The sequence below is a fragment of the Hyperolius riggenbachi genome, chromosome 6 (genome assembly GCF_040937935.1).
Source record: "Hyperolius riggenbachi isolate aHypRig1 chromosome 6, aHypRig1.pri, whole genome shotgun sequence".
Taxonomy (NCBI): Eukaryota; Metazoa; Chordata; class Amphibia; order Anura; family Hyperoliidae; genus Hyperolius; species Hyperolius riggenbachi.
In genome coordinates, this window is record NC_090651.1 from 326,630,444 (window position 1) to 326,658,010 (window position 27,567).

The 27,567-nt window shown below is 45.0% G+C and overlaps 1 protein-coding gene across 3 annotated transcripts in view; it reads left to right on the top strand.

The window, feature by feature from the left end:
* The window catches only part of LOC137521753 (carcinoembryonic antigen-related cell adhesion molecule 8-like), a 140,857-nt gene that overhangs the window by 55,222 nt on the left and 58,068 nt on the right, over positions 1–27,567 (top strand). The window contains exons 3-6 of one of the 3 annotated variants that reach the window (XM_068241432.1): positions 12,277–12,549; positions 14,148–14,387; positions 18,088–18,226; positions 23,733–23,785. In XM_068241432.1, the coding sequence (XP_068097533.1) occupies positions 12,277–12,549; positions 14,148–14,387; positions 18,088–18,226; positions 23,733–23,785 (705 nt within the window). The remainder of the gene's footprint in view (positions 1–12,276; positions 12,550–14,147; positions 14,388–18,087; positions 18,227–23,732; positions 23,786–27,567) is intronic. The other 2 variants (XM_068241433.1, XM_068241434.1) reach the window with 2 other exon arrangements.

Here is a 27,567-nt window from a genome sequence, read left to right on the forward strand (position 1 = left end):
GACTCCTGGATTGTGACCCCGAAGTCTACTTGATCGCCGCCTGCCCCGACCTTTGGCTTGTGACCTGTTTATGCTACTTGCTGCCTGCCCTGGACCTTTGGCTAACCGTCTGACCACGTCTTCATCTTCTCACACATTAGCGTCGCTGTTCTCCCAACCACTAGCTGAGGTTATCCCAGTAGTGACCTGGTGGGCACTAGGCAGCGAAGACCTGCACTCCCCTCCAGGGGGTGTGGGTGAAGACCCGTGGTCTCTTAGATTCCACTACTGGGGAACCCCTCTTCCATCAGTGGGAGGGTCAACAGTGTCCGAAGACTTCAGACCGAAGATAACAGAGTGTTTGCAGGAACAAACCTTCATGACCAGCAAAGGATTCTGGGAGCACATGGTATTTATACTGCAAGCCTTCAAAGGAGGCAGCTAACCAATCTGCATGACAATTATATGCAAATTCCTCAGCAGCAGAGCAGGTCTGAAACTTGCAAAGCAAAGACAGGTCTCTTTTCCAGAGACCTGCAGCCCTCAGACTTAAAGAATGGACAAACAGCTGTCTGCCCGTGCAGACAGCTGAGCAGATCGTTACAGTACCCCCCCCCCCCTCTAGGGACAGATGCCAGATGTCTCTCAAAACTGACGTTTCCAAAAAATCTAACTGAAGACTCATGAAGGTCAGGTCAGCCCGACAAGGCCCAATTCCAGAGTCAATCCTCCCGAAACCGACCTCGTCGGAAGCAGAAGCCACCGAAACATGCCCATCAGTACCACAAGTCTCAGCGTAACACCCATCAGAACTTTGAATGCCAGAGAACAAGCCATCGACACCCTCCAGACAATACCCACCACCTTCCAAGGACCGTCCAAAAATACCAAACCTGCCACAATACCTATTCAAAGTGTCCCTTTCAACAGAGAAGCCACTGTTGATCCCATCCTGGTCACCAAGAAAATTTTATCTTAGAATCTCCCAGAACACTTTGAAGCTCCGCAGAGATCCTAAGAGGCCAGAACGCTCACCAGGCTCACATGGAGAACTACCAAGAACCCCTATGGAACCTATGATTATTCCGGAATCAGGATTACCAGGACAACCATCAAGATCAGGGCTGTCAGGGACCACTTCTGGGCATGCAGGCAGGCAGGCAATATCAGAACATGTCTCCACCGAGGAAGCATCTGAGCATGCTGGTAACCGAGGCACACTTGGGCTTTCTGGGTCACAGAGGACATCGGGGTACACTAGCACAAGAGAACCTCAGGATATGTCGTGGAACTGCCAACCTCAGAGTCCGACACGACAAGACCAAAACTAGGATCGAGCAGAAAATCATCACGAGTAGTGGTCACAGGTACTGGTCTTCCAAGAGAAGACTTGGACTCAGACTTAGAAGTTTCTGTGACTATAATATCATCTAACCAAAACTCATCATTGACTACACATGAGTGAAGCTCCACAAGAGCTGCAAAGGTAGTCAGCATAATAGCAATGCCTACTGAAGTGGGCAAAACCTCAGACGGATCTGGGGGGCAGGAGGTATCTCCTAGACGTTCTGCACCCTTTAGGAGGGACTTGGCAACCTCCAAAACATCAAACAAGACCTCAGAAGTGTAATTTTCCAAGTTTTCTGACTAGGATTCTGAACTATCCATGTTACAGGGTCGAGCATTAAATACTTTCTGCGGACAGGGCAAATGTCCCAGCAATAGTTCTACCGTATGCTGAGACTGAATTTCATCATCAAGACAAGGATACACAGGAATATCTAGTGAAACTAGCTCTGATTCTCTGAGTTTCGTTTCACTGCAGGCAGAATCCTCCATAGCAGTCAAAGCAGACTGCAATTCTGAAATGGCAGGACAGCAGATGCAATTAGCTGCAATACCTAGAGGAGCCTCTGCGCTCCCTGCAGGAGGTTCATTGCAAGGTAATCTTGACTCATCCAGAGAACAGGGCGGAAAATCATCACTTCAGTATCAGATTCGCAAAACCAAAGCGCTGTCTCACCCCTAGACTCGGCTAACAATGTCGAATCCGAGGAGACAGAACGCAAAATTTGCGAATCCAAGATAACTTTAGGTTGCGAAAGTGACGCTTCCAAAGCGCAAGCCTCAGCAATCTGTGGAGCAGACAGCAAGGTGTTCAAAATGTTACTTTTGAGGCTGCATGGTTTAGGAATTTTCCCCATAGCAGGATCATCTGAAAATAAGGCATCAGATCACACAGATTCAAACTCCAAACAAACAGAAGAAAATCCATCAAAATTCACACAGGTGTCCACAGTCGAGGCACACCAATTTACTTCAGGTCGCACAGTGTCCAAACTCACTTTATTTACCCCAGAAAGGCAGGAATAATCATGTGACAACGGTGTCTCGTTATTGGAATCAATTGGTTGGTGTGTGTGCAATTCATCCAAAATCGTCTGCCACACACAAATCACCGGATCCACAAAACAATCGTCACACTCATCAGAATCAATCAAAATCTACATAAAATCAACACAAGCATTAAGGATCTCTTCGCTTTTTGCGATGTAAAAATCGCAAAAGGCCTTCCAATCAAATTCAAATTCCTCCATCAAGTCCCCAATTTTCCATGAGGCAAATGGAGGCTCAAACAAGCCTGTATTAAGGTAAGATTCATACGGGTTGGGCTCAGGAACATGTATAGATTCTTTTACTTCTTTAATATACTGAATGGCTTTGCATGGAAGGGATAGAACAGCTGACTGATAATACTCATCAAAAATGGGTGGTAAGGAAGGCAGTTTAACCACTTGATGACCCAGCCTTTACCCCCCCTTAAGGATCAGCACTGATTTTGCTGATCTGTGCTGGGTGGGCTCTACAGCCCCCAGCACAGATCAAACACCAGGCAGAGTGACCAGATCGCCCCCCTTTTTTCCCCACTAGGGGGATGATGTGCTGGGGGGGTCTGATTGCTCCTGCCTGCGTGTGGCTGGCGGGGGCACCTCAAAGCCCCCTCCACCGCAGGATTCCCCCTCTCCCTCTCCTCCCTCCCTTCCCCGGAGATCGGAGGCTGCACAGGAACGGATCTGTCCTGTGCAGCCTCTAACAGGCTCCTGCCTGTCATGTGACAGCGATCCCCGGCCGCTGATTGGCCGGGGATCGCTGATCTAGTACAACGCAGCTACTGTTAGCAGCGTTGTACAAATGTAAACAAAGCGGATTATTTCCGCTTGTGTTTACATTTAGCCTGCGAGCCGTGATCGGCGGCCCGCAGGCTATTCACGGAGCCCCCCGCCGTGAATTGACAGGAAGCAGCCGCTCGCGCGAGTGGCTGCTTCCTGATTAATTAGCCTAGTGCAGCCGGCGACGCATATCTGCGTCGCTGGTCCTGCAGCTGCCACTTTGCTGACGCGCGTTATGAGTGTGCGGTCGGCAAGTGGTTAAACTAGTGGGAAAAAATCAATGTAAGAAACTGATAAAGATTATCCTCCCAGGAATTGCTTCTCAAAATATCATGAGCCCACACAACCAGATCTCCTTGCAATAGCGTATAAGCGAATCGGAGAGCCGACGTGGACGGGTCAATATATTGAAAGGTAGGATTCAGCAAAAATCTTACACACTCAGCAAGGAAGTCTTCCTTGCTTTCAGAATCTAGTCTTTTGAAGCTCTTAAAGGTATAAGACCCATATTCGACAAAAACGTACAAATCGGAAATTCCCTCTACACTGGGAATTTCGGTTTGGCAGGTCATTCTCTAACGTATGCAGGATTTTATTTCCGTGGTTAGCGCACAGAACGCGCACCGACACTACGGAAATCCTTCACAAACGTGTAATTAAGTATAACCCAGCTATGGTGCTATGCACCTGTAGAGGGAGATTCCCAATGGCAGATGGAGCTGTGGAGTACAGACTGCCACAGATGCCAGATGGGAATTGCACGAGTTAAAGCAATGTAAGGCTGGATAGCCCTAAAAGAGAAAGAGCACAGAGACAGAATAAATGTGTGTCCACCAATCTAGTCGCCACCCAGAGACGGTGAACACACATCAGCAGAAACGAAGTATGAAGGCAATCACGAGAGAGGCGATTGCCAGAAGTGACACAAGACTGAGCAGGACAGAGCATGAGAGTAGCAATGGCACAGCAAACAAGAACAATAAGGAAAATAACAAACGCTAACTAAACGCGAACACTGCACTCATTCGCAACAGCGAACGCGTTTAAGCACGATCACCACGCGTTAGGCACCCAGTGATAAGCGTGCCACCCTAACTAACCAATGACACACACACACAAAATAGAGAACGCGAACGCTTGCTAAACGGTTACCTCACCGAGCCTACAGCAAGAGTTCGTACAAGACAAGACAGAGAGGAGGAGCAGCCAGCAGCAACCGCAGCTCTGGCCTACACTCCCAGACAGAGTTCAGAAGGAACCACCGCTGCTACCGCTAGAGCGAATGCGATCCAGACAGACAAACAGATGGGGCTACCAGTAGCAACCGCTGCTCTGGTTAGCACCCCTAATGCAGAATACAGAAGGAAGCACTGCCACTACCACTAGGGCAAATGCAATCCAGACAGATGGAGCAGGCCAGTAGCAACCACAGCTCTGGCCTACACTCCCAGACAGACAGAACGATTCCCTGTCGACCGCCGCTGTGGCGACAAGGCAATCGAGACAGAAAGGGAGAACAAGGCAATACAAATAATACAATCTGACTGCACTAGAAGGGATGCCTAGTGCAGTCCCCAGGAATACTCTAAGATAATCTTAGCAAACGACAGCAAGACTGACACTCTAGGAGTGTTTGCAGGAACAAACCTTCATGACCAGCAAAGGATTCTGGGAGCACATGTTATTTATACTGCAAGCCTTCAAAGGACTCCTTATTCATCGTTATGGGCGATTTCAACAAGGCCAACCTCCGTCGGGAACTGCCACGTTTCCACCAGCATGTTGCCTGCCCCACCAGGAATGCCAGCACCCTAGACCACTGCTACACGGTCCTGGAAGATGCCTATAAGGCCACCTCTTGGGCAGCACTGGGCTCATCTGACCACAACCTCATTCATCTGGTCCCCACCTACAGGAGACAACTGGAATCAACAAAACCAGCCCTAAAGACCGTAAAGGTGTGGTCAAATGAGGCAAAAAACCAACTCCAGGCCTGTTTCGACTGCACGGACTGGGAGGCTCTGGAAACACCAAACCTGGATGAGTGGGCGGACACTGTCACATCCTACATAAGTTTTTGTGAGGAATCCTGCATTCCCTCAAAGTCCTTCAAAATCTACCCAAACAGCAAACCCTGGTTTTCCAGCAAGCTACGACAACTACGGAAGCGCAAAGAAGCTGCGCACAAGTCAGGCTCCCTAGAGGACTTCAGGATAGCAAGGAACTCCCTCAACAAGGAGCTGAGAGCTGCAAAAAGGGAGTACGCAGGAAAGATAAGGGAGAACCTCAGCTCAAGGGACCCACGGGCTGTTTGGAAGGGGCTCAAGACGGTCACAAATTACAAGCCTGCACCTCACAATGTAGCGCCAAACTCAGAGCTAGCTGAGGAACTCAGCAGTTTTTATTGCAGGTTCGGAAACCCAACGGACTCGCAGGGGCCCCCTGCACCCTCTATCCTCCTCCCTGCAAGCACAAGCCTTCCCCCTCCAGCGGTGAGTGAGGATGAGGTGCGGCACCACCTGTCCATGCTAAACACCAGAAAAGCCTCGGGTCCAGATGGTGTGTCTCCAGCCTGTCTGAAAGCCTGCGCACAGCAGCTGACCCCCATCCTCACTTCCATATACTCCAAGTCCCTAAGGGAAGGCAAGGTTCCTTCATGCTTCAAAAAGTCCACCATTATCCCTGTTCCAAAAAAACAGGGGGCTCGAGACCTAAACAACTTCAGACCAGTGGCCCTCACTTCTGTTGTCATGAAAACTTTCGAGAAAGCGGTCCTAGCCCTTCTTAAGCACTCCACTCTGCACCGCCTGGATCCACTCCAATTTGCATATAGAGCAAATAGGTCCACGGATGACGCTATCAACATCTGTTTGGAGTTCATTACAGACCACCTGGACAGACCGGACTCCTATGCCAGAGTGCTCCTCTTGGACTTCAGCTCGGCATTCAACACCATATGCCCACGGATACTGCATGATAACCTAGTGGAGCTCGGTGTCCACCCCACCCTCCGCTGCTGGATCACGGATTTCCTTACGAATAGGTCCCAAACTGTGAAACTTGGAAACATAGCATCCAGCCCAAGAACAACCAACACGGGAGCCCCACAGGGATGTGTCCTGTCACCTTTTCTTTTTTCACTATACACCAACAACTGCACATCCAAAGAGAACTCCGTCAAAGTCATCAAATTCGCAGATGATACCACAATTGTTGGCCTTGTTAGGAAGAGCGATGAACGGGCCTACCTCCAGGAGGTGGAAAGAATCAGCCACTGGTGCAAGGAAAACAAGCTAGTGCTCAATAATACCAAAACTGTGGAAATGGTTATTGACTTCAGAAGGCGGAGCACCACCACCCCCCGCCTGATCCATATTAATGGGTCCGAAGTCAGCAGAGTCTCCAGTGTCCGTCTCCTGGGCACGACCATCACGGACGATCTGAGCTGGAAAGCCAACACCATCTCAACCCAAAAGAAGGCCCAGCAGAGACTCTTCTTCCTGCGGCAACTAAAAAAGTTCGGTATGGCCCACGAACTCCTAAAGTCCTTCTACTCTGCCACGATCGAGTCTGTCCTCTGCTCCTCCATCCTCGTCTGGTACACTGGGGCAACAACCAGCGACAGATACAAAATCCAGAGGGTCATCAGAACTGCAGAGAAAATAATCGGGAAGCCCCTTCCCCCACTGGATCTCATCCATGAGGCCAGGATGTGCTCCAGAGCAACAAGGATTGCAAATGATCTGTCGCACCCAGGCCATCGCTTCTTCCAACGGCTCCCGTTGGGGCGCAGATTCCGGGCCATCCCCACCAAGACATCAAGGCACATGAACACTTTTTTCCCCACAGCAGTGAGACTCTTGAACTCTGTACGAGCCCTTCGGGGTCCCCCGCCACACAGGGAGGCACCCACGTAGTCTGACACCAGTGTTAATACTAATGTTCTACTTCTCTCTGTGCTGCTCCTCCTGAAATGTCTCTGTATCTGCTGATGAGTTGCTTACTGTCATGTTGTTTCTTATGATTACTTTTTTGCTGTATTACTGCTCTCTTCTACTGTCAGTGTGTCTATGTGAACAAAGTCTAAGGTGTTCTGTGCTGCTAAAACCAATTCCGGGCATGACCCAAATCATGCTTGGCGAAATAAACGAATTCTGATTCTGATTCTGATTCTGATTCTGATTCTAACTAATCTGCATGACTATTATATGCAAATTCCTCAGCAGCAGAGCAGGTCTGAAACTTGCAAAGCAAAGACAGGTCTCTTTTCCAGAGACCTGCAGCCCTCAGACTTAAGGAATGGACAAACAGCTGTCTGCCCGTGCAGACAGCTGAGCAGATCGTTACAGTAAGATAAAACGAACCTGCCTTTAGGTGGCATTATTTGAATTTCTAAGGCATCACAGAAAGAGATTAGAGGCTTGATTCACAAAAGGGTTCTAACTCAGTTAGCACTCCTAAAAGCACCTTAGCACGCCTAAAGCCCTTTAGGACGCGCTAAGTTAGAGCGCGCAAAGTTTAGCGGTGCGTGCGGAACGTCGCAATGGGTGTGACTAAAACGTTGCACCGGGTGCCCCTAAACTGTTGCGATGTTTTAGGGGCACCCGGGGCGCTGGTTTAGTCGCACCCGGTGCAACGTTTCCCGCGCAACGCGCAGTGCTAAGCTTTGCGTGCAATCAATAAAAGCTTTGGGCGTGCTAACTGCTTAGCACTCTAGTTAGCACGCCCAAAGATTTTAGGTGTGCTAACTGAGTTAGCACCCTTTTGTGAATCGAGCCCTATGTTTGGTAGTTTTCTGGTAACTGTGGAAAGATTGATATATACTGTATTTTATCTGCAGTGTCAGACTGGGAGGTGGAAAAGCCGAGGTAATCCACCTGCTGGCCAAGCAGCAGTAACCCTGGGTTATCACTTCCAATAGAAACTGCAGCAAGTCTTCACTGTGAGCAGCTACATCTGATTACTGCTTGGCCAGCAAGTGGATTTCCTCAGCTTTTCCAGCTCCCAGTCCGACACTGTTCATCTGTATTATATACTGTATTTCATCAGTCACCTGGAAGGTTGCACACTATAGAATAGACGCGTGTCTTTAGATTTCTAACTGGAGAACCATTTTAAGTGTAACAATTTTACCCTTGTTTAAGATACTCACTTGCCAACTGTAGTATGTACAGCATAGGCAGTTATTCTGCCATTATACTGAGGGAAAATGAACTGTAGTACATGTTGATCCAATTTATTCTTCATCCAACCATCCTAAATCGTATGGTTTTTGTAACCATACTGTATTTACGTTTGCACTCCAGATGTGGCTGTCAACCACTGCTTCTTTCAGTAGTTGCATAGGCATGTTCATAGCTTCACGTATACTGTACAGCCTAGTTTCTCAACATGCGGTACGCGTACCCCAGGGGGTACTTCTGATGGTTCCAGGGGGTACTCAGGCTTGATATACTTGACCAAGAGTAACAAATTTAGAGTTTTAGAAAATTATAAATCCTATACAAACACCAAATTAGTATTTTTTTCTAATTAAAAGCAACAGTAAATGCTTGGAAATTGTTTAGAACCAATTATCATGTACTACGATTAAATATGTATTTGTTAAGGGGTACTTGTGATAATATTTACTATGCCAGGGGGTACTTGGTGAGTACAGGGTTTTATAAGGGGTACATACCAATAAAATGTTGAGAAACACTGCTGTACAGTATATCCATCTCAGGCCTTCTTTTTTTTCTCAGGGCTTTGTTTTGCCCTCAATTTTTCCAAGCTTCAAGCACTGATCTTCTCATTATGTGACCAAATTATTTGAGTTTAATAGTGGTATCAAATCTTCTAGTGCAGTGTTTCTCAACACGCGGTTCGCGTACCCCAGGGGGTACGCGAGACCATAGCTGGGGGTACGCAGCCAGGAGGGGAAGCAGCGCAAAACGGGGGAGCATGCCCACACATAGCGGCGGGGAGGGGGGTCCACTCCCCCCCCACCCTCACCTTGGACTCCCCCGTCAGCGCTTCCCCCTCCGACACGCATTAATAGCAGCGGCGGCGGCATGGTAAAAGGAACGCGGACTTACTTCCGCGTTCCACGCCAGAGGTCCTTCTCTCTCAGCGATGACGCTACTTCCTGTTTATCAGGAAGTAGTGTCAGGCTCAGAGAAGATCGGACCTCCGGCATGGAACGCAGAAGTAAGTGTGCGTTCCTTTTACCATGCCACCGCCGCTGCTATTAATACGTGTCGGAGGGGGATGCACTGACGGGGGAGTCCAAGGTGAGGGAGGGGGAGTGGACCCCCCTCCCCGCCACTATGTGTGGGCATGCTCCCCCGGTTTGCGCTGCATCCCCTCCTGGCTATACTTTGGGCACACATGCCTAACTAAACTGTAGGCACCCATGCCTAGCTATCCTGGGGGCATCCATGCCAGGCTGTACTAAGGGCACCCATGACTGGCTATACTGGGGGTACTTATACCTAACTATACTGGGGGCACCTATACCTGGCTATACTGGGGGCATCCATGCCAGGCTGTACTAAGGGCACCCATGCCTGGCTATACTGGGAGGCACCCATGCCTTGCTATACTGTGGGGCACCCATGCCTGGCTATATTGGGCGACACCCAATCCTGGCTGTACTGGGGGCACCCATGCCTGGCTATACTGGGGGCACCCATGCCTAGCTATGAGGACACCTATACCTATATATACTGTGGGCACCAACCCATGCCTGCCTATACTGGGGGCACCTATATCTAGCTATACTGAGGGCACCTATACTGGGGGCGGGCACCTATACCTGGCTATCTATCTATACTGGGGGCACCTATACCTGCGGTGCGGTATATATGCGGTATAAGTGTGCGTGTGTGTGCGCACGCGTGTATGTGTATGTATATGTGTGTGTGTGTATATATATATATATATATATATATATATATATATATATATATATATATATATATATATATATATTATACATGTGGGGGGGTACTTGGCTGGAACTGAATTGCGGTAGGGGTTACTTGGGCCGAAAAAGTTGAGAAACACTGTTCTAGTGAACACTCCTCCTTAATTCTTTAAAGGGAACCAGAGACGCCAGCAAAAAGAAGTTATACATACCTGGGGCTTCCTCCAGCCCCATACGCACGGATCGCTCCCACGCCGCCGTCCTCTGCTTCCTGTTTCAGCCAGTTCAGGGTCCCGTAGTTTCGGCCAGTCGGCGGCAGCACGCGGCCAATTGTCCGCATCACAGGGGCTCCCTGCATACCCTTACGCGTGCGGCTGCATACTGCGCAGCCGCACGCGTAAGGATATGGAGGGAGCCCTTGATCATGCGGACAATTGGCCGCATCTGCCGGAAGTGACGGGACCCAGTACCGGCCGATCCAGGAAGCAGGGGATGGCGGCGTGGGAGCGATCCAGGCTAATGGGGCTGGAAGAAGCCCCAGGTATGTATGAAATCTTTTTCGTCTCTGGTTCCCTTTAAGTATTGAGTAGTTCGATTTTCTAGCATTCCATGGAACGCTCGGTAGCTTTCTCCACAGCCACCGTTACTTTAAATGTATTCTTACTCCCATATGTAGTGTAGTGGATAGCACTCTCACCTTGCAGTGCTCGGTCCTAGCTCGAATCCCAGCCTGCGCACTATCTTCACAGAGTATGTAAGTTCTCCTCACGTCTACGTGGGTTTCCTCCGGGCACGCATATTTCATCCCACATTCAAACAATGTACAGATAAGTTAATTGGCTTCCCCCTAAAAATTGGCCTTAGACTACGATGGACATATGACTATGGAAGGGATTAGATTGTGAGCTCCTGAGAGACAGTTAGTGACAAGACTATATATACTATAAAGCCCTGCAGAAGATGTTGGTGCAATATAAATAATAATAATTCCTCTCTTCCAGGGATGAGCAGAAACTACGCCAGTGCGAATTTACGCATCGTAGTTCGCATCTACGCATCGTAGTTCATAGGCGAAGTTTCAAACCTACGCTTACGAATTTATGCGTAGCGAAGTACCGCTACGCGTAGCTTACGCCCACTATGCGTAGTTAACATGTGTATTGCGTAGTGAACTACGAATGCGTTACTCGCGTCTAATTTTCCGCATGCGATTGTATGCATACAAATTTACGCATTTTAAAGGGGAATGTACACATAGAAAGGTTCCCAGTATATGCATTTCTAAAGAAATTAATGCGTACAATTTTCTGCATACAGGCATATGTATCTGCATACACTATGCTTCGCTCTACGCGTTATTGCGTATTTTAAAGCGTATTCTACGAAATGCATACGAAGCGAATATTTGTTTTCGAAGCCGTAGTTTGGCGAAGCGTAATTGCATAAAACTACGCGTATTTCCAGCATAGCGAAGTTGGCTGACTACGACCATCCCTGGCTTCAAAATCCCCCACCCATTTACCATTTTTACATGGTCTCTCTACACTCCTGATCTTCTCTGCAAGGTATGAGAGTTGAGGCTAGAGAAATGTAGTTTTTGTTTTGTTTCAGAAGCATACGTAATAGCATTTAACTTATATTCTGTCTGGCTGCACTGCCACACTCCATTCATCTCACTTGGGGGAGGGGTGGCAGGTGCCTAAGAGTTATAAGCTGATATTTGAAGCCACAAGCATTCTCTTAAAGTGGGATTAAACTTCCAAATCTAAAATTTCAGTAACTACTCTTAGTTACATAAAAGAACATTTAAAAGTATTCCCTGTTTGTAATTTACTTTATTTTCACTTCAAAGAGCAGTCAAAGCTTGCTTATCTCTGGTCTGGCAAAGGCAAGAATCTCCCCCTACCTCTGTCTTCACTCTGCCCCTCCTTTTCTGCTGAAGTGACTCAGCCGTAGCCAGAGCGATGTGTCTATTACACAGAGGGAGAGGGGCAGAGTTAGGTCACAGGCAGAGAGCTTCAGACAGCAATGATTACATTTATTAATGACCCGAGATAAGCAAGCTAATGCTCTCTGCAGTTTTGACAGTATAACCCTGCTTTAAAACTATGTAATCCACTTTTTCATTTCATCTTGTTTGGTTTTAGTTGTGTTATCTCGTTTGAACAGTGTGATATTTTTGTGGCCCTTTTAATTGTCCATATATTTCCTCATCTACAGAATTGGTTGGCAAACCTACAATTACAGCTTCTCCCTCAGTTCCTAATCCTAAGGAAAATGACACAGTCACTCTGACCTGCACCGCTGCTAATGCGGAAAGGCTAGTATGGAGCAGAGATGGTACCAGTCTCCCTTCTAGTGCCTCTCTGTCATCAGATAACAGGACTGTCACCTTCTCCAGGATTACCCGCATGGATTCAGGAAGCTATCAGTGTAATGCTGAGAACCCCGCCACTAAGGAGAGCAGTGCTCCCTACACACTTACTGTAGCCTGTAAGTAACTATTGCAGCTATTTATTTTCAAGTTAACTAGAAATAAAGTTTGTACAGATTGTTATTTATCAGCAGTGTGTTAGTCCTTTAAATGCACCGCAGGGAATTTCTGATTAAAGTAATAAGAAGGATCCTTTGTAAATGTATAGAATTCTAAATGTTTCATCAAACTTTGACTTGAAAACAAACTATACAAAACCCTGCATGGCATACACAGTACGCAGTACCATGATTAGGTAAATTATCGGGAATATGAGAGACAAAGTGGGTCTTAGGATAAGGATGTTTTCAGTGTCCCCTGACTACAGGTGGGCCAACTACTTTCCTTCCTCCAGTCCTGTAGATGTTACTACCTATGGCTAGTGATGTCATGTCTAGGAGAACTCATGGAGAAGCCTGTGATTTGTTTGATCAACTGAAAAATTTGCAAAGCTCTGATTTGTGGGGATCACATCCTGCTTTAGCACATGATCATAACTAGCAAATCAGCGACTTACATATCTATCACTTGACCAAGCTGATCCCATGCTTCTCCATGGGTTCTCCTAGACATGGCCATCACTACCTATAACTCTTCAGTAATGGGTAAAGGGAAGGTACATGCTATGTGCTGGACACATGTGGGATTAAGGCATATAAAATTATTTCTACTTTCATGCAGAATTTCCAGATAGTTTATGGTGACCTATAACCACTAGGAAAGCATAAGTGGCTAAAAGAGAAAAAGTCCTCTTTCTTAAAGGGGCATAAAGAGATGATGATGAGAGATGCATAGATATCAGTATTAACAATTTCAGCAATGAAGCATAAAGAAGTCAAAGTGACCAAGCCTAATCATTTAATTAATTATGTACAAGTCTTCCTGGAATTGTAATAAAATAGTGAAATAGTATTAGATATTGGTAGAGACGGTGCCTCATACTGGGAGTGGAGGTTATGCTCCGTTTGGGGACGTAAAATATAAATAGGCTCTGGATGTGAAGGTTATGCAAGGTTTGGATAATGGGATTAGTATTTAGCACCTCAGGGCTTATAAGAGGTTCGGAAGCGGAATAATATTGAGTGCTGAAGGCAAATTTTTTTAGTGACAAAGAACAGTAATTGATGACTTTTGCCTACAATTCAACTATACATAGTGCCAAACTGTCAGCCATACGTATATTATCACCGTCCAGTCACTTTGGCACAGGGTGAGCCAAAAGACGGCTACCCCTGTTGCCACTCCAATTCCAGGAGGCGTTAATTACTATTCCCACTCTGATTAGTAGCAACTCTGAGGGAGAAGTAGTTTGGCGATCACCAGCACCTGAGTTACACTGCTGAGTGGCAATAGGCATAATAACATTATGTCTATGGTGGCAGCCTGGTCAGACGCAGTGAATGGATGAGCGTGCACTGAAATTACCTTCTTCAGCTGTCAGGGCCAAAAACTCCACAGCCACTTTTATGTGTAAAGTAACCTCTGACTGCCTACACAGGATTAGAACAATATTCATGCCAAGTGCCAAAATTCCAAGCATACTGTATATCTCTCTAGTACTACAATACTTTTTCCATCACTTTTGCTATACTGACACCACGGTATTTTCTTATTGCAGATGGCCCCGAAAATGTGAAACTAACAAACCAGTCAAATGGCGATACCATTAGATTAAAATGTTCTGCTGATTCTCTTCCGTCACCTAGCTTTCAATGGATTTACAATGAGAACAACATAAATATCCAGCAAGATACAATCACTGTTCAAAAAGGGGGCAATTACACTTGTTTGGTTTATAACTCCATAACTCAGCTAAATGCCAGTGCCTCTATGTATGTGTATGTACCTACTAGTAATGGTAAGTTCACAAACATCTTTTTCATTGTAGTATGGTAGTGGTAGCTTCAGGGGCATAAAGAGATAATTTGCATATTCAGTAGTGGTGCATTGTGGGTAACCACAGCTACACACTAAAATCTGAATTATTGCAAATACCTTCTGTTTTGAAAAGGCAAACCACACTGAGTGTTGGCTTTTTTAGTAGGAGAGCTTTTCTGTCTCTTTTAGTCCCATGTACTTGCCTAGTGGTTTTGGGTCACCACGAGATGCTTGGGTATTCTGTAGAAAAGAGAGAGAAGTGCGCCCAGCTTCAGCGCTGAGCGCCAGTCACCAAAATAACCTACTTTGGCCTCGATTCATAAAGAATTACCACATGCGTTATCGCCCAAGCGGTAAATTACCACATGGTATGTTGTTGATAGTGGATTCTTAAAATTTAACGCATGTTTTACCGCATGTTTTACCGCATGTGGTAATAGTGCGGTAATGAAAACGTTGTTTGTGTTGGTAAACTGAATGAAGTGTATTAATGTAAAAAAAAAAGGGGGAGTAAGGAAGCAATAAATAACATGTTGTTATCGCCAACAAAGACCTGGCGAGTTTGCTCTACACAGTAGCATTTTAGGTGACAAATGGAGCCCTTTCAACTTAATGTTATGGAATTTTAAGGATACAGAGGAGGAAGGGTGGTTGTTATATCACCCAGGCATTTAGAAATTTAGAAATCATACAGAGTTAGATAATTTATAAGAAATAATAATAATAATAATGTGTATATATATATATATATATATATATATATATATATATATATATATATATATATATATATATCACGTGTGTCTAAAACTGCCCACTTCCTTCCCAGCATGCACCTTGTCATTAGGAAGTCAGCAGCAAACTACCACACTCAGCAAATTATACTGACAGCTTTCCGCTCCACACCGCACACTTACCACACACTTACCGACTGCTATCGCAATCACCTCGCAATTTTTTTCATGAATTCACTGCAAAAACCCTCATTTAGCATCAAGCAATGAAATGTATTCACATCATTCTGCCATAACGGAACACTTCCGCCCTCCTTTGCCTCAACGGCAAACGTCCACTGACGTGTCGGAACACTGTGTGCATATGGAAGTACAGGATAGGAGCAAGAGAAGGGATAGACATTCTCATCTTCTTACATACTATTGGCGGGGCATAATAGGAGCAAGAGCTCCTCAAACAATCTTTCTGCAGCGGCCATGTAAGTTACAACTTGCGTTCGGGTGAGGAATTCAGGGAATAGACCGTGCCACTCTGTTTTTACACCTGCATTATCACCTACAAACATGGACTAATCCTGTGTCTGTCGCTGTCTGGGTCCTCAGGGCACATTGTCTTACACGTACATGAGAAAAAAAACCTGCACACAAAAAATAAATGCTGACTTCTTTATTTACATTGTGCTTACATTCATTAAAGGAACACTAGTGATTAACATATTTTTTTAATTGAGATAGGAAATGTTTGGGAAGTGCTGCTAAGTACTGGTGTATACATTTTAATCCTTATATCTTTGTTTACTGTGTCTTCTGTGTTCCTTTCACACTTTTCTGATGGCAGTCTGCTCTAATCTGACGGTAGACTGAGTCATAAGGAGTGGGGGAATTCCCTCACAGTGCATCTGTTAATCTCAGTCAGAGACAGGCAGAGTTTTCTCTCACAGAGTGCAAAGGAAATGTATTGTATGTGCAACATAAACATTTGTAATTGTGTGTGGGAAACCTGATACATGACAGGCTTTTGTTTTTATATAGCTCTGCTTCAATATTACACAGTTCTTAGCATGTCAGACTGCAGAGATTCATACCTCTGCAATGACACATTCCAAACGTAGCTAAAATCTATACACAATGAATGAAAGCTTTTGCCTCTGATATTTAACTTGAAAGGTAGGAAAGTGTTTACACAGCTACTTAGACATTATTTGTATATTGTCATTTTAGAACACTTGGGCATTGATAATGTTCCATTAACAATGTTTGCACAAAAATGCATTCTTTTATTGTGTTCCTTTAATGATGTTGCTGAGTATAACATTTAAAAAGGTTAATTCGCCATTTGACTTCTGCTTTCAAGGCAGTACCAGGTGGTGGTAGTGTTATTTTTTTATTTTATCAGTTATTTCTTTTTGGTCCACACCATAGACCATATGTGTCGAACTCCAGGCCTGGAGGGCCAGATCCATGTCAGTGTTTCGGATGGACTGAGAAAGAAAGGAATGTGTCTTACCTGATGGACCGCACCTTTCCTGATTCAGACCCATCAATTAATTTGAGCTGTATCAAAAATGTGTGAGGATCTCGGCCCTCGTAGGACCGGTTTAACCTACCTGCCATAGACCAAGACCAATAGAAACCTGAGAATGAAATCCATACCTTCCAATAGTGCTGCTTGTTAATGTTGCTTCAGGAAGTAATAGGGAAGGACAATGCATGGAGAGCTGTGGTCAAGGGGAACACAGCATAAAAGACAGAAAAATTATCCCTTTAAAGCTCAGACCTCTTCTCTGCTGTAAAAGATACGCAACAGCATAATATCCTTTACAGAAAAATATTTCTTTGTTACAGCTGATACAAATTCTGAAATAAATCTGCACTGTTTCTACGTCCTGCTTTTATGGAAGCAGACATATTGCTAACATCTTGTGCTTTAAAATGAGCTTATCTGTCATGTGACAGAGGGGAGAGATCAAATTACAACTTGTGATTAGACACGAATGAGGGAGAATTAGACAGGTTAAACTCTCCAAATACATACAGGGCGCATTTCTCTGTGTTTTCCTTCTGTCCGCTGCAAGAGTTCAGGTCCACTTTAACCTATTTGCCTGGGAGAGATAACCCCCCCCCCCCCTTAGGTCCTAGCCCCACCTTTTTTTTAACACAAGATAGGGGTGAGCCACTTGTTTTAAAATATAACTTGACATGAGAGGAATACGGAAGCTGCCATCTTCTCATTTCTCTAATACACAATGCCAGTTGCTTGACTTCTGTGCTGAATCTCTGCCTCTAATACTTTGAATTGTACTTGAGGCAGATTTGTTTTTTGTTGGGGGGGGGGGGGGGCAGCAATGGGACACATAGGCATGAGGCTCCTTGACATGTCTCTGTGTCCTCCTGGTGCCGCTCTCTGCTCCTCCTGCTATCTACAGCAGCTTGATGGCTGCTAGAGGGTGCATCCTTTGCGGGAAAGGCAATCCTGCATGACGTCCCCTCTGGCATTAAGAACGCCCCTTCCCTGCCTCTCCATGCCCGTTCTCTGCCTTTATCCCACCCCTTCCCCGCCTCTCTGCTCCCTGATAAGAAGCAGAGAGCTAAGAACTGCAGCTGGTGGCCTAAATGACATTTTATTTCCAAGTCACATAGGAGAAAACTCAGGTGAAAAAGCTAATTGCACATGGGCCCTGGTCTCCCAGAGTGGTCTAGGAATAGAAGACTGCATAACTGAATAGCCTAGGTCAAGGATCACTGGGTGGGCGGGGTTACAAATGAATATGCAGCAATATATAGCTATAGGAAGCTTTTCTGATGCTAAACCCAGTATAAATAATGTGAATTTTGGTATCCTGATAAGTGTGATACATTTTGCTATATGTTGTTACTGTGACAAATGTACAGGAAATGTATGATGATTTGTTACTGACATTTATTTATTTTTTTCTCTTTTATTAGCTGCTGAAGGTGCCACAGATTCTCTCAGTAATGGAATTGGTACTGCAGCAATTATTGGAATTGTGGTTGCGATGGTGTTGCTGGTGGCGCTTACTGCTGCAATAGTTCTCCTGTTACTCACACAAAGGCGGCGAAAAAAGTAAGTGCATTACACAGGCTCATCTCAAATAGTGTGCATGCTGGGAAACTCATATGATCCCCTGATGATCTGATCATAGTGCTGCTGGCATCCCTACCCGTTATTCTCTGCAGATAGACAATATCTGCTTCTTTCCAAATTAGTGGTTTCCATTTAGTGGTTTCCATTCAATGGCCAAATTTCACTAAGATCATGCTAGTGATAATAAGGCAGTCATTTCAGGTCTCCACAGATTTTAAGGCCAAGTATAGGTGACACAAGGGGTTAATTGACTGGTTGGAGGTTAACATTTTTTTGTCCTAGCTTTATTAAATGTGTGCATAGGCACGTGCACACGTGATGGAGGTGTGCACCTGTGGGAACACGTATTGATGAGCATATAGGTGCAGGATGTGAGTTTCACATCCAGGATCCTACAGGAGCACTAAACTGGATGTGAGACTCCCATCCAAAAACCATAAGTGGTTAAGTTATCACCTCTGTAGTTATTCTTACATGCAGTAGATAGGGAAGGGAGGAGCACCTGCAGGTAGAATGTAGCTCCGCCCCACCAGCAGCCTTCCCTGTCAGGACGATTGCATAATTCCTCACAAACTTTTGGCAGGGAACAAACCTGTCTTTCATTTTTCTCCACTCGTTTTTCTGCATACTTTTTCTGCACGCCAGAGGCTTGATTCACTAAACCGTGCTAACTCATATCACGGCTCATTTTCACGTTTGCGCGCATTCGTGAATTTTAACGCGCAATCGAGAATTTCCAAATGAAAACGCGTCAGTAAAAACAGCTCTGAATCTTTATTAAAGATAGGAGATAAGCTTAGTGAATTGTGGCCTTTATCTTTTTATTTTTTAAATTATCTGTTAAATTCTAATTAGCAGGTGACACAGCCAATGTATGTTTGTTTCTCAATTAACCTCCTGGGGGTTTCAATTATTTCGCCCAGGAGGTGGCGCAGCACTATTTTTTAAATTTTTTTATTTTTAAATCATGTAGCGAGCCCAGGGCTCGCTACATGATAGCCGCTGTGCAGCGGCATCCCCCCACCCCCTCCGATCGCCTCCGGCAATCAAAGCAAACAGGAAATCCCGTTCAGAACGGGATTTCCTGTTTGGCTTCCCCCATCGCCATGGCGACGATCGGGATGACGTCATCGACGTCGTGACGTCAGAGGGAGTCTCGATCCACCCCTCAGTGCTGCCTGGCACTGATTGGCCAGGCTGCGCACGGGGTCTTGGGGGGGGAGCGGCGCGGCACGGCGGGTAGCGGCGAATCAGCGCGGAGCGGCGGCGATCGGTATATACACGCAGCTAGCAAAGTGCTAGCTGCGTGCAACAAAAAAAAATTATGAAAATCGGCCCACCAGGGCCTGAGAAATCCTCTGTGGCGGCTTACCCCGAGCTCAGCTCGGGATTAGCCCCCAGAGGGTTAAAATGTTTGTGTACTTATTAAGCCAGGGCTCACACTTATCTTTGCGAAACACTGACTATTTTTTGCATCGGATATTTGTGCATTAAAACTTAAATTCATATGCAAATTTTCATGGGCAATGTTTTACTGCAGATGTTGAAAGTCTGTGGGAATGTGTGCAATGTCTATACTGCAAGAAGTAAGATTTTTCACGTATGCAAAAAATGTGAATTTTAGTCAAAGTGCTATTTTCCACTGACTGATATGTGTCAAGGGGGTTTTCGCACATTGATCATTAATGCAGTCTATAAAATTTAGAGAAACCGAGAGCCCAATATAGTGTAGTATGTTATGCAAAAATAAAGTAAGGATAATCAGTGAGATGAGTATACTCACAAACGTGGGTTACCACAAAGGCAACCACTGTAGGCAGGTGAAGAGATTAGACCTGTCCTCACTCAGGGATAAGAAGTCGCTCTCTGTAGATCAGAAAAAGGGGTAGATCACCCCTCCACCAGGGGTGGACACGGTATAGCGTGTAGGAGAACAGAGGCGCAAGCAGGATAAAAATTGATAAAACCTTTAAATTTGCTTGGAGGAAGTGGCGGACTTACCTCCATAAAGCAGACATGAAAGACTATCTGAATAGTAGCAATCAGATTTATTATATAGTACCCCAAAAAGTGCAGTGCAACGCGTTTCGCAGGCCAAGCCCGCTTCATTAGGCAATAAACATGGGGACAAAACAGAATTTTGGCAATAGCAGGTGTAGCGCCTCAGGCGCCGACTTGCATGGAGTAGCCCAGACCCTGATGAGTACTGACGTATGAAACACGTTGGGTGGAGCTACAGGCGTGGGCAAGTCGGCATGGTGAAGTCTGCATTGTGATAAGCGTGTTTTTATCATTTAAATGTGAGTGCACTACTTTTAAAAACTTTTATTAAATGGTACATTTTACACTATGAGGAGCTACTTTAGTTAATAGGTCACATGAGATTGGAGATGATGCATAGGACATAGCGGCTGCCAGGGGCTGGAGGAAGCCCCAGGTAAGTAGCAGGGGGTAGCATAGTTTGATGATTCCTTTAAAGGGCATTATAGGGAAAAATATAAACTATATAAAATATAAAAACTATAAAATTTAAATACACACATAAAATATGCAAAATTACATACATAATACAAAACATACTCATAGAAACATTTGCTGCAGAATAAATGCAATGTTACATATTTATTTCCCATGCAGTATGTATTAGAATAGCTTGGAACCTCTTACTGACAGGTTTTGGATGGGTACAATTTCTCATGGTGGAGTCTTAAAGTTACTTTAATTTTTTAAAAGCAATCCCTGAAAGGCAGTGGCACAGTCCAACTGTCAGAATAGTAGAACATTAGTAAGGAGACCAATGGGAATCTTTGTACAAGTCCGTATTAGGAGGTGCTTTTGAAAACCATAAGATAAATTAACCCTGACAATCCCAAATGAGCACATTGTAATAAAACTTCAATGCTTTATTACTCGTCCAGGATTAAGACACAACCAGACATAGACACGGCAGTAAATACTGCTTTGTCGGAGACTCAGTTGTAGTGTCCAATTGAGCCTCTGACGAAGCAGTATTTACCACTGTTAGGCTGCAGTGTTTCTTTTCCCCCACTGCCTTGTCTATGTCTCATTGTGTCTTAACCACTTGACGACCGTAGTGTTAACCTCCCCTAACGACCAGGCTCTGTTCGGCTGCACTGGGCTGTGCAGGCTTTTCAGCCTCCTGCACAGCCCAGCTATGGAGCCCAGCGATTGGACTCACCTCCTTTTTTTGTCCCTGAGGGGACATGCTGCCGGAGGGGTCCGATCGCTGTGGACGTTTTTTTTTCTTAGCCTCTATGAGGCTCTCTCTCCCTCCCTCCTCCCTCCCTCCCCTTCCCTCCTCTCCTCCGTTCACAGAATTGGAACAGGACGGCGATCCGTCCTGTTCATCCTCTCATAGACATCAGCTTATGAGAGGACGGCGATCCCCGGCCAATCAGAGGCCGGGGATCGCGGATCTCGTACAGCGCTGCCGGAGACCGCAGCGCTGTATGCTTGTAAACAAAGGGGCTTTCTTTCCCCTTTTGTTTACAAACAGCCTGCTAGCCGCGATCGGCAGCTAGCAGGCTAATCATGGAACTCTGTTCCGTGAAGTGTCAGGGAACGATCGCGCATGCGTGCGGCCATTCCCTGGGAAACTGCAGCCCCAGGACTTGACGCCAATTGGCGTTAGGCGGTCCTGGGGCTGCCACCAAGTTCATGCCCATTGGTAGTGGGCGGTCGTTAGGTAGTTAAAGTGGACTTGAACCCTTGCACAGGACAGAAGGAAAACATAGAGAAATGCATCCTGTATGTATTTAGAGTGTTTAGCCTGTTTAATTTCCCCTTATTTGTGTCTAATCACAAATTGTAATTTGATCTCTCTCTGTGTCACATGACTTTCCAATGGCAGAGATGGCAGATAAGCTCCTTTGAAAGCACAGGCTGCTTCCATGAATCAGGAAGTAGAAATAGTGAAGATTTATTTTAGGATTTGTATTAACTATAACAAAGAAATGTTTTTTGTTTGAAGGTTATTACGCTGTTGCGCAGGGAGGACGTTCTGAGTTCAAGTCCACCCTGGACGAGTACTAAAGCATTGAAGTTGTAATGATCCGCTCAGCTGGATGCACTGGCAGACAGCTGTTTGACCATTCCTCTAGTCTATGGGCTGCAGGTCTCTGCAAGAGAGACCTGTTTTTCCATTACAAGTTTCTGGTCTGTTCTGCTGCTGAGGAATTTGCATACACTCGTTATGCAAATCCCTTACCTGCCTCCTTTGATGACTGGCAGTATAAAGAGCCATGTTTCCCAGAGTCCTTGGCTGGTCATAAGAGTCAGTTCCTGTGTAACACTCGCCTGGAGTGTCAGCCTTGCTCTTTGTTGAAGATTAGCCTAGAGTAATTCCTGGAACTGCACTAGGCAGTTTCCCTAGTGCAGTTAGGATTGCATATCTGTTTTGTTTGTCTGTTGCGATTGTCCTGTCCCAGCGGTGGTCGACAGGAAATCGTTCTGTGTGTCTGGGTGCTAACCGGAACAGCGGTTTTTACTGGTAGCCCCTTCTGATCTGTCTGCCTGGATCGCACTCGCCTTGCGCTAGTGCTATGGATCCTATCTCTCGTTTATTCCTGCTTTCGTGTATCTGTCTTGTCTGCTACGAACGCTTGCTGGAGGCTCGGTGAGGTAACCGTTAAGCAAGCGCTCGCGTCCTCTGTTTCATGTTTGTCTGTCCATGGTTAGTTAGGCGTGCTTGTCTCTGTTGTGCTTATCATGCGGGGACCGCGCATAAACACGCGCACTGTTGCGAATGAGTGCGGTGTTCGCGTTTAGCTAGCGTTTGTTATTTTCCTTATCTTTCCATTGTATGATTTGCTGTGCCTTTGCTACTCTCGTGCTCTGCCTTGCTGTAGCCTTGTGTCACCTCTGGCAATCGCCTCTCTCGCGATTGCGTTCCTGCTTCCTATCTGCTGTTGTGTATGCACCGTCGCGGGTTGGCGACTAGTTTGGTGCACACACATACAATCTGTCCCTTTGCTCGATCTCCTTCAGGGCTATCTTGCCCTGCGTTTCTTCCCTTCGTGCAATTCCTGTCTGGCGTGTGTGGTAGGGCAGAGGAGCGGTTCCTCTGCACTCCACAGCTCCACCTGCCGACAGGAATTTCCCTCTACAGGTGCATTGCACCTTTTGCTGGGTTCCCGCAAATTACACGCTTGTGGAGGATTTCCGCAGTGTCAGCGCACGTCTTGTGCGCTGATCACGGAGAGAATTCCACAATCGTTATAGAAGTTTTATTCAGATGTGCCTGGCTCCTCTCCTCCTGAAAAAGTCCCACCATACATGCTTTGAAGGTTCCCACCTCCTGTTCTCATGTCTAACACATGCCCGTGTATTCTGTTGCCAACTTTTTATTTTTATCAGGTTTTATGTTTTATGCTACCTAGTTAGGAATTTATAGTTAGTTTCTTGAATGGTGGGGTTTTGAACCTTGCCATCTGGATTAAAAATGTACAAACTTTTCTGTTTTCAGGGCATTAGAGAGTAGGAACTCTACAAGCATGGCTAAAACCTCTTCAAGAAATGGTAAGTTCTTGCAAACCTTCCATCGGTGTATGTACAATATATATCTCTCTATGGGCCCAATCCAATGTACTTTTTCTCTTAAAGGGGAACTGAAGAGAGAGGTATATGGAGGCTGTCATGTTTATTTCCTTTTAGACAATACCAGTTGCCTGGCAGCCCTGCTGATCCTCTGCCTCTAATACTATTAGCCATAGCCCCTGAACAAGCATGCAGCAGATCAGGTGTTTCAGTGGTTCAGACTTATAAGTCTGATCTGACAAGACTAGCTGCATGCTTGTTTCTGGTTTTAATCAGATACTACTGCAGAGAAATAGACCAGCAGGGCTGCCAGGCAACTGGTATTGAGTAAAAGGAAATAAACATGACAGCCTCCATATACCTCTTACTTCAGTTCCCCTTTAAGTTTACTCCTAGGTGAATTTTCATATAATATCAAAATGCATTTTAAGCCACCAGCAAGCAAGAAAATACTCAGAATAATTTTGACAGTACTTTTTCACTGACTTTTGGTACTTTTTGGCAATTGCAGAGTGCTGAAGACTTATTTTTAACAGAAGATAAAAAATAATCTACTAGAAGAATACTTAGGAGAAACAGTGAATTTGATGTGGCCCAGCATGTCTTTTATTCAATTTACTTTTTCTCCTAGGAGATAATTTTTCATTTTCTGATTAAAAACTTTTCGGCACTCTGCAATTGAAAAAGTACCAGAAAGTAGGTGAAAAGGTACTGTAGTACCTTTTACCTTTTCTGAGTACTGTTTTTTCTCGCTTGCCGGTGGGTTAAAATACATTTTACTGGAAAAAAAAAAAGTGGATTGGATAAGGGCCCATATGAAATTTACCTTTACTCCTGAGTTTTCTTGTAGGTGAGATTTTCACACCTTGTCATAAAATGCCTTTTAAACCATCAGAAAGCAAGAAAAATACGCTAAATAATTTTGGTAGTACTTTTTCACCAAATTCAACTACTTTTTCAATTGTGAACTGCCTAAAAGTTATTTTAAACAGAAGATGAAGAATTATCTCCTAGATGAAAACTCAATAGAAGGAGTGGATTGCATTTGGGCCTTTGTCTCATTTGTCCTTACTGTATGTTTTCCAGTATGTTATTATTATTATTTATTATTATTATTGATTTATAAAGCGCCAACATATTCCGTAGTGCTGTACAAAGTAAGAAACAAACATGGGGTACATAATAATACAGACAATGGTGTACACCAAAATACAAGATACATAATTAGTGACAGAATACAAAGAATGATACAAAATATAGACTTGGTAATGACAGTGATAAAAGTAACAAGTCTGTTTGTCTACCCCTCTATACGTCTAGTTTGTCAGTTTAGGACCACAAGTTTGGAACTTTTGCAGATAATAATCTGTAACGTGTAGCAAAGGAAGAAACAAATCATAGTCATTTGCCTTTCTGTAAAATTAGAACTTGTGGCTTTTATGCTTGTCTTTCTGTGCGTGTGATGCAATTCTTGGCCAGCCACAAGGCTTCTGTATAGCAAAAATATGCTTAGCTGGGCTGTAAAACTACCCATTTTCCCCTGGGACTTACTTGAATTTGCTATCGAGGATCCCCATTGGTCTACTCAGTTGGACCAATGGGAAGATTTAGGATGAAACTCAAACATCCCAAAGCAGGAACTCACTGAGATTTTGCTTTGGGGAAGTGACAATTACAGACAGAAGGGCACCATTTGGTTAACAAGCATGAAGAAGTTAAAAAGACTAACACAGATAGGGGGCAAAAAAAAAAAAAAATATTCATGAAATAAAGGCAGATTACAACGCTAGATTAAAAAACAAAAACACCTTTTAAACCAGATACCTGTAATTTTATTTTGTTAGATCTTCTAATCAATTCACTTTGTTGGTTAAGGTAGCCATACACTGGTCGATTTGCTATCAGATCCGACCAACAGATAGATCCCTCTCTGATAGAATCTGATCAGAGAGGCATCGTATGGCTGCCTTTACTGCAAACAGATTGTGAATCGATTTCAGCATGAAACCGGTCACAATCAGTGAAACTGCCGCCCCCTTTCCCCCGCATACATTACCTGCTCCGGCCTCAGCGAGTCCCCTGGTCTCCGCTGTCCCTTCTCCATGCTCCGCTCCTCCAGCTTCACTGAACTTCCTGCCTGGGAAGTTTAAACAGTAGAGGGCGATCTACTGTTTAAACTTCCTGCCGGGACAGGAAGTTCAGTGAAGCTGGAGGAGCGGAGCACAGAGAAGGGACAGCGGAGACCAGGGGACTCGCTCCGGCCGGAGTAGGTAATGTATTGCAGCTAGCGTTGGTCATCTGGCATTCGACCGCCGCTATCGACGCACTCCCGACCCGCCAGCAATCAAGCGAAAACTTCCACACGGACGGATCAAACAATTCATTTCGAATGGAAATCGCTCATTCTGTCGGCGTTTGTGCAACAATTTCAAAGCAGATTCGATCACAGTGATCGAATCTGCTGTATATCGGCGGGAAAATCATTAGGTGTATGGGCCCCTTAAGAGGTCATAAAAAGACCCCTTTACCTGTCCACCTGGGTGAGAATGGGCTTATTAAGGGGCTGACGGGACAGCACCATAACCGCTTCATTCTATTACCCCACCTCCATTTTGTAAAACATGAATGGGGGGAAGAGTCCCATGTTCCTCCACATTAGGGCTAGGGTGCTTTGGGAGTAGAGGAGGGGTAGGACTTTGGCAGTGTTAGCATCTTGCATGATATCTCCCATTATGGTACTATCACAGCCTGAGTAGGATCCCACCACACCCCACCAATAACCAGGACAGTTCTTTGGAGGCATCATTTTTTAGGTCCGCAGTTTGTGTGTGAGTGAAGTAAAAAAAAGTATATCTGCAGCATCAAACATGGAGACATGCAATTAGTCTAGTACGTGTTCATTAGCAGACAATATAAATCAATCAGACGTAATGAGAGCAGAGTCTCCAAAAATCGATGAACGTACAAAAAATTATACAACCACATCAAAATGTGTTCCGTATATTCTTATCGTCCAACCGATCTGAATCACATCCAGTAGAGGATCCCTACAATAAACAATATGTCCTGGTATGACAGGGTTCAATAAGCCTAAAAGTACAAATCAGGAACAATATCACATTCACTGCAGCTTAATCAGCCAAAGGCTCACGATTTGCAGTCTTACAATATAGTAAATCACACCAAAAGTGTAATTATACACTTCATTAATCAAATAGCAAAGTGTCACAAAGGACACCAGTGGAAATAAGTACCGTACAAGTCATATCTAAATGTACAGATAACATACGACCAAAACATCTGGTTTCACTTCTTTTACTTTTAGGAAAAAGTGCTGCTTTCATATAATCTGTGATGTAAATGCTACTGACAGAGACACAATTGTTTTTTGCTATTAATGCACAACACCCTGATGTCTGCATGGGCCTTCCAATGCACTGCTCATGTGCATTAGCTGACACTGCAGACCTGATTGACAAAGAATCTAATTGCCTGAATACCATGCTAATCTTTTGGTTCTCGTTACCCTCCTGCAGTGAGCAGGCAGCAGCTAATTTTGGCATAATGTGACATTGTGAAGTGAGAGAACACTTACATAGAAAGCTTTTCAGAAAGCTTTAAAGGGGACCTGTCATGAATCAAACACATGAATCCTGTACTTAATCCTAATTTAAAGGGATACTGTAAGGGGGGGGGGGGTCAGGGGAAAATGAGTTGAAGTTACCCGGGGCTTCTAATGGTCCCCCACAGACATCCTGTGCCCG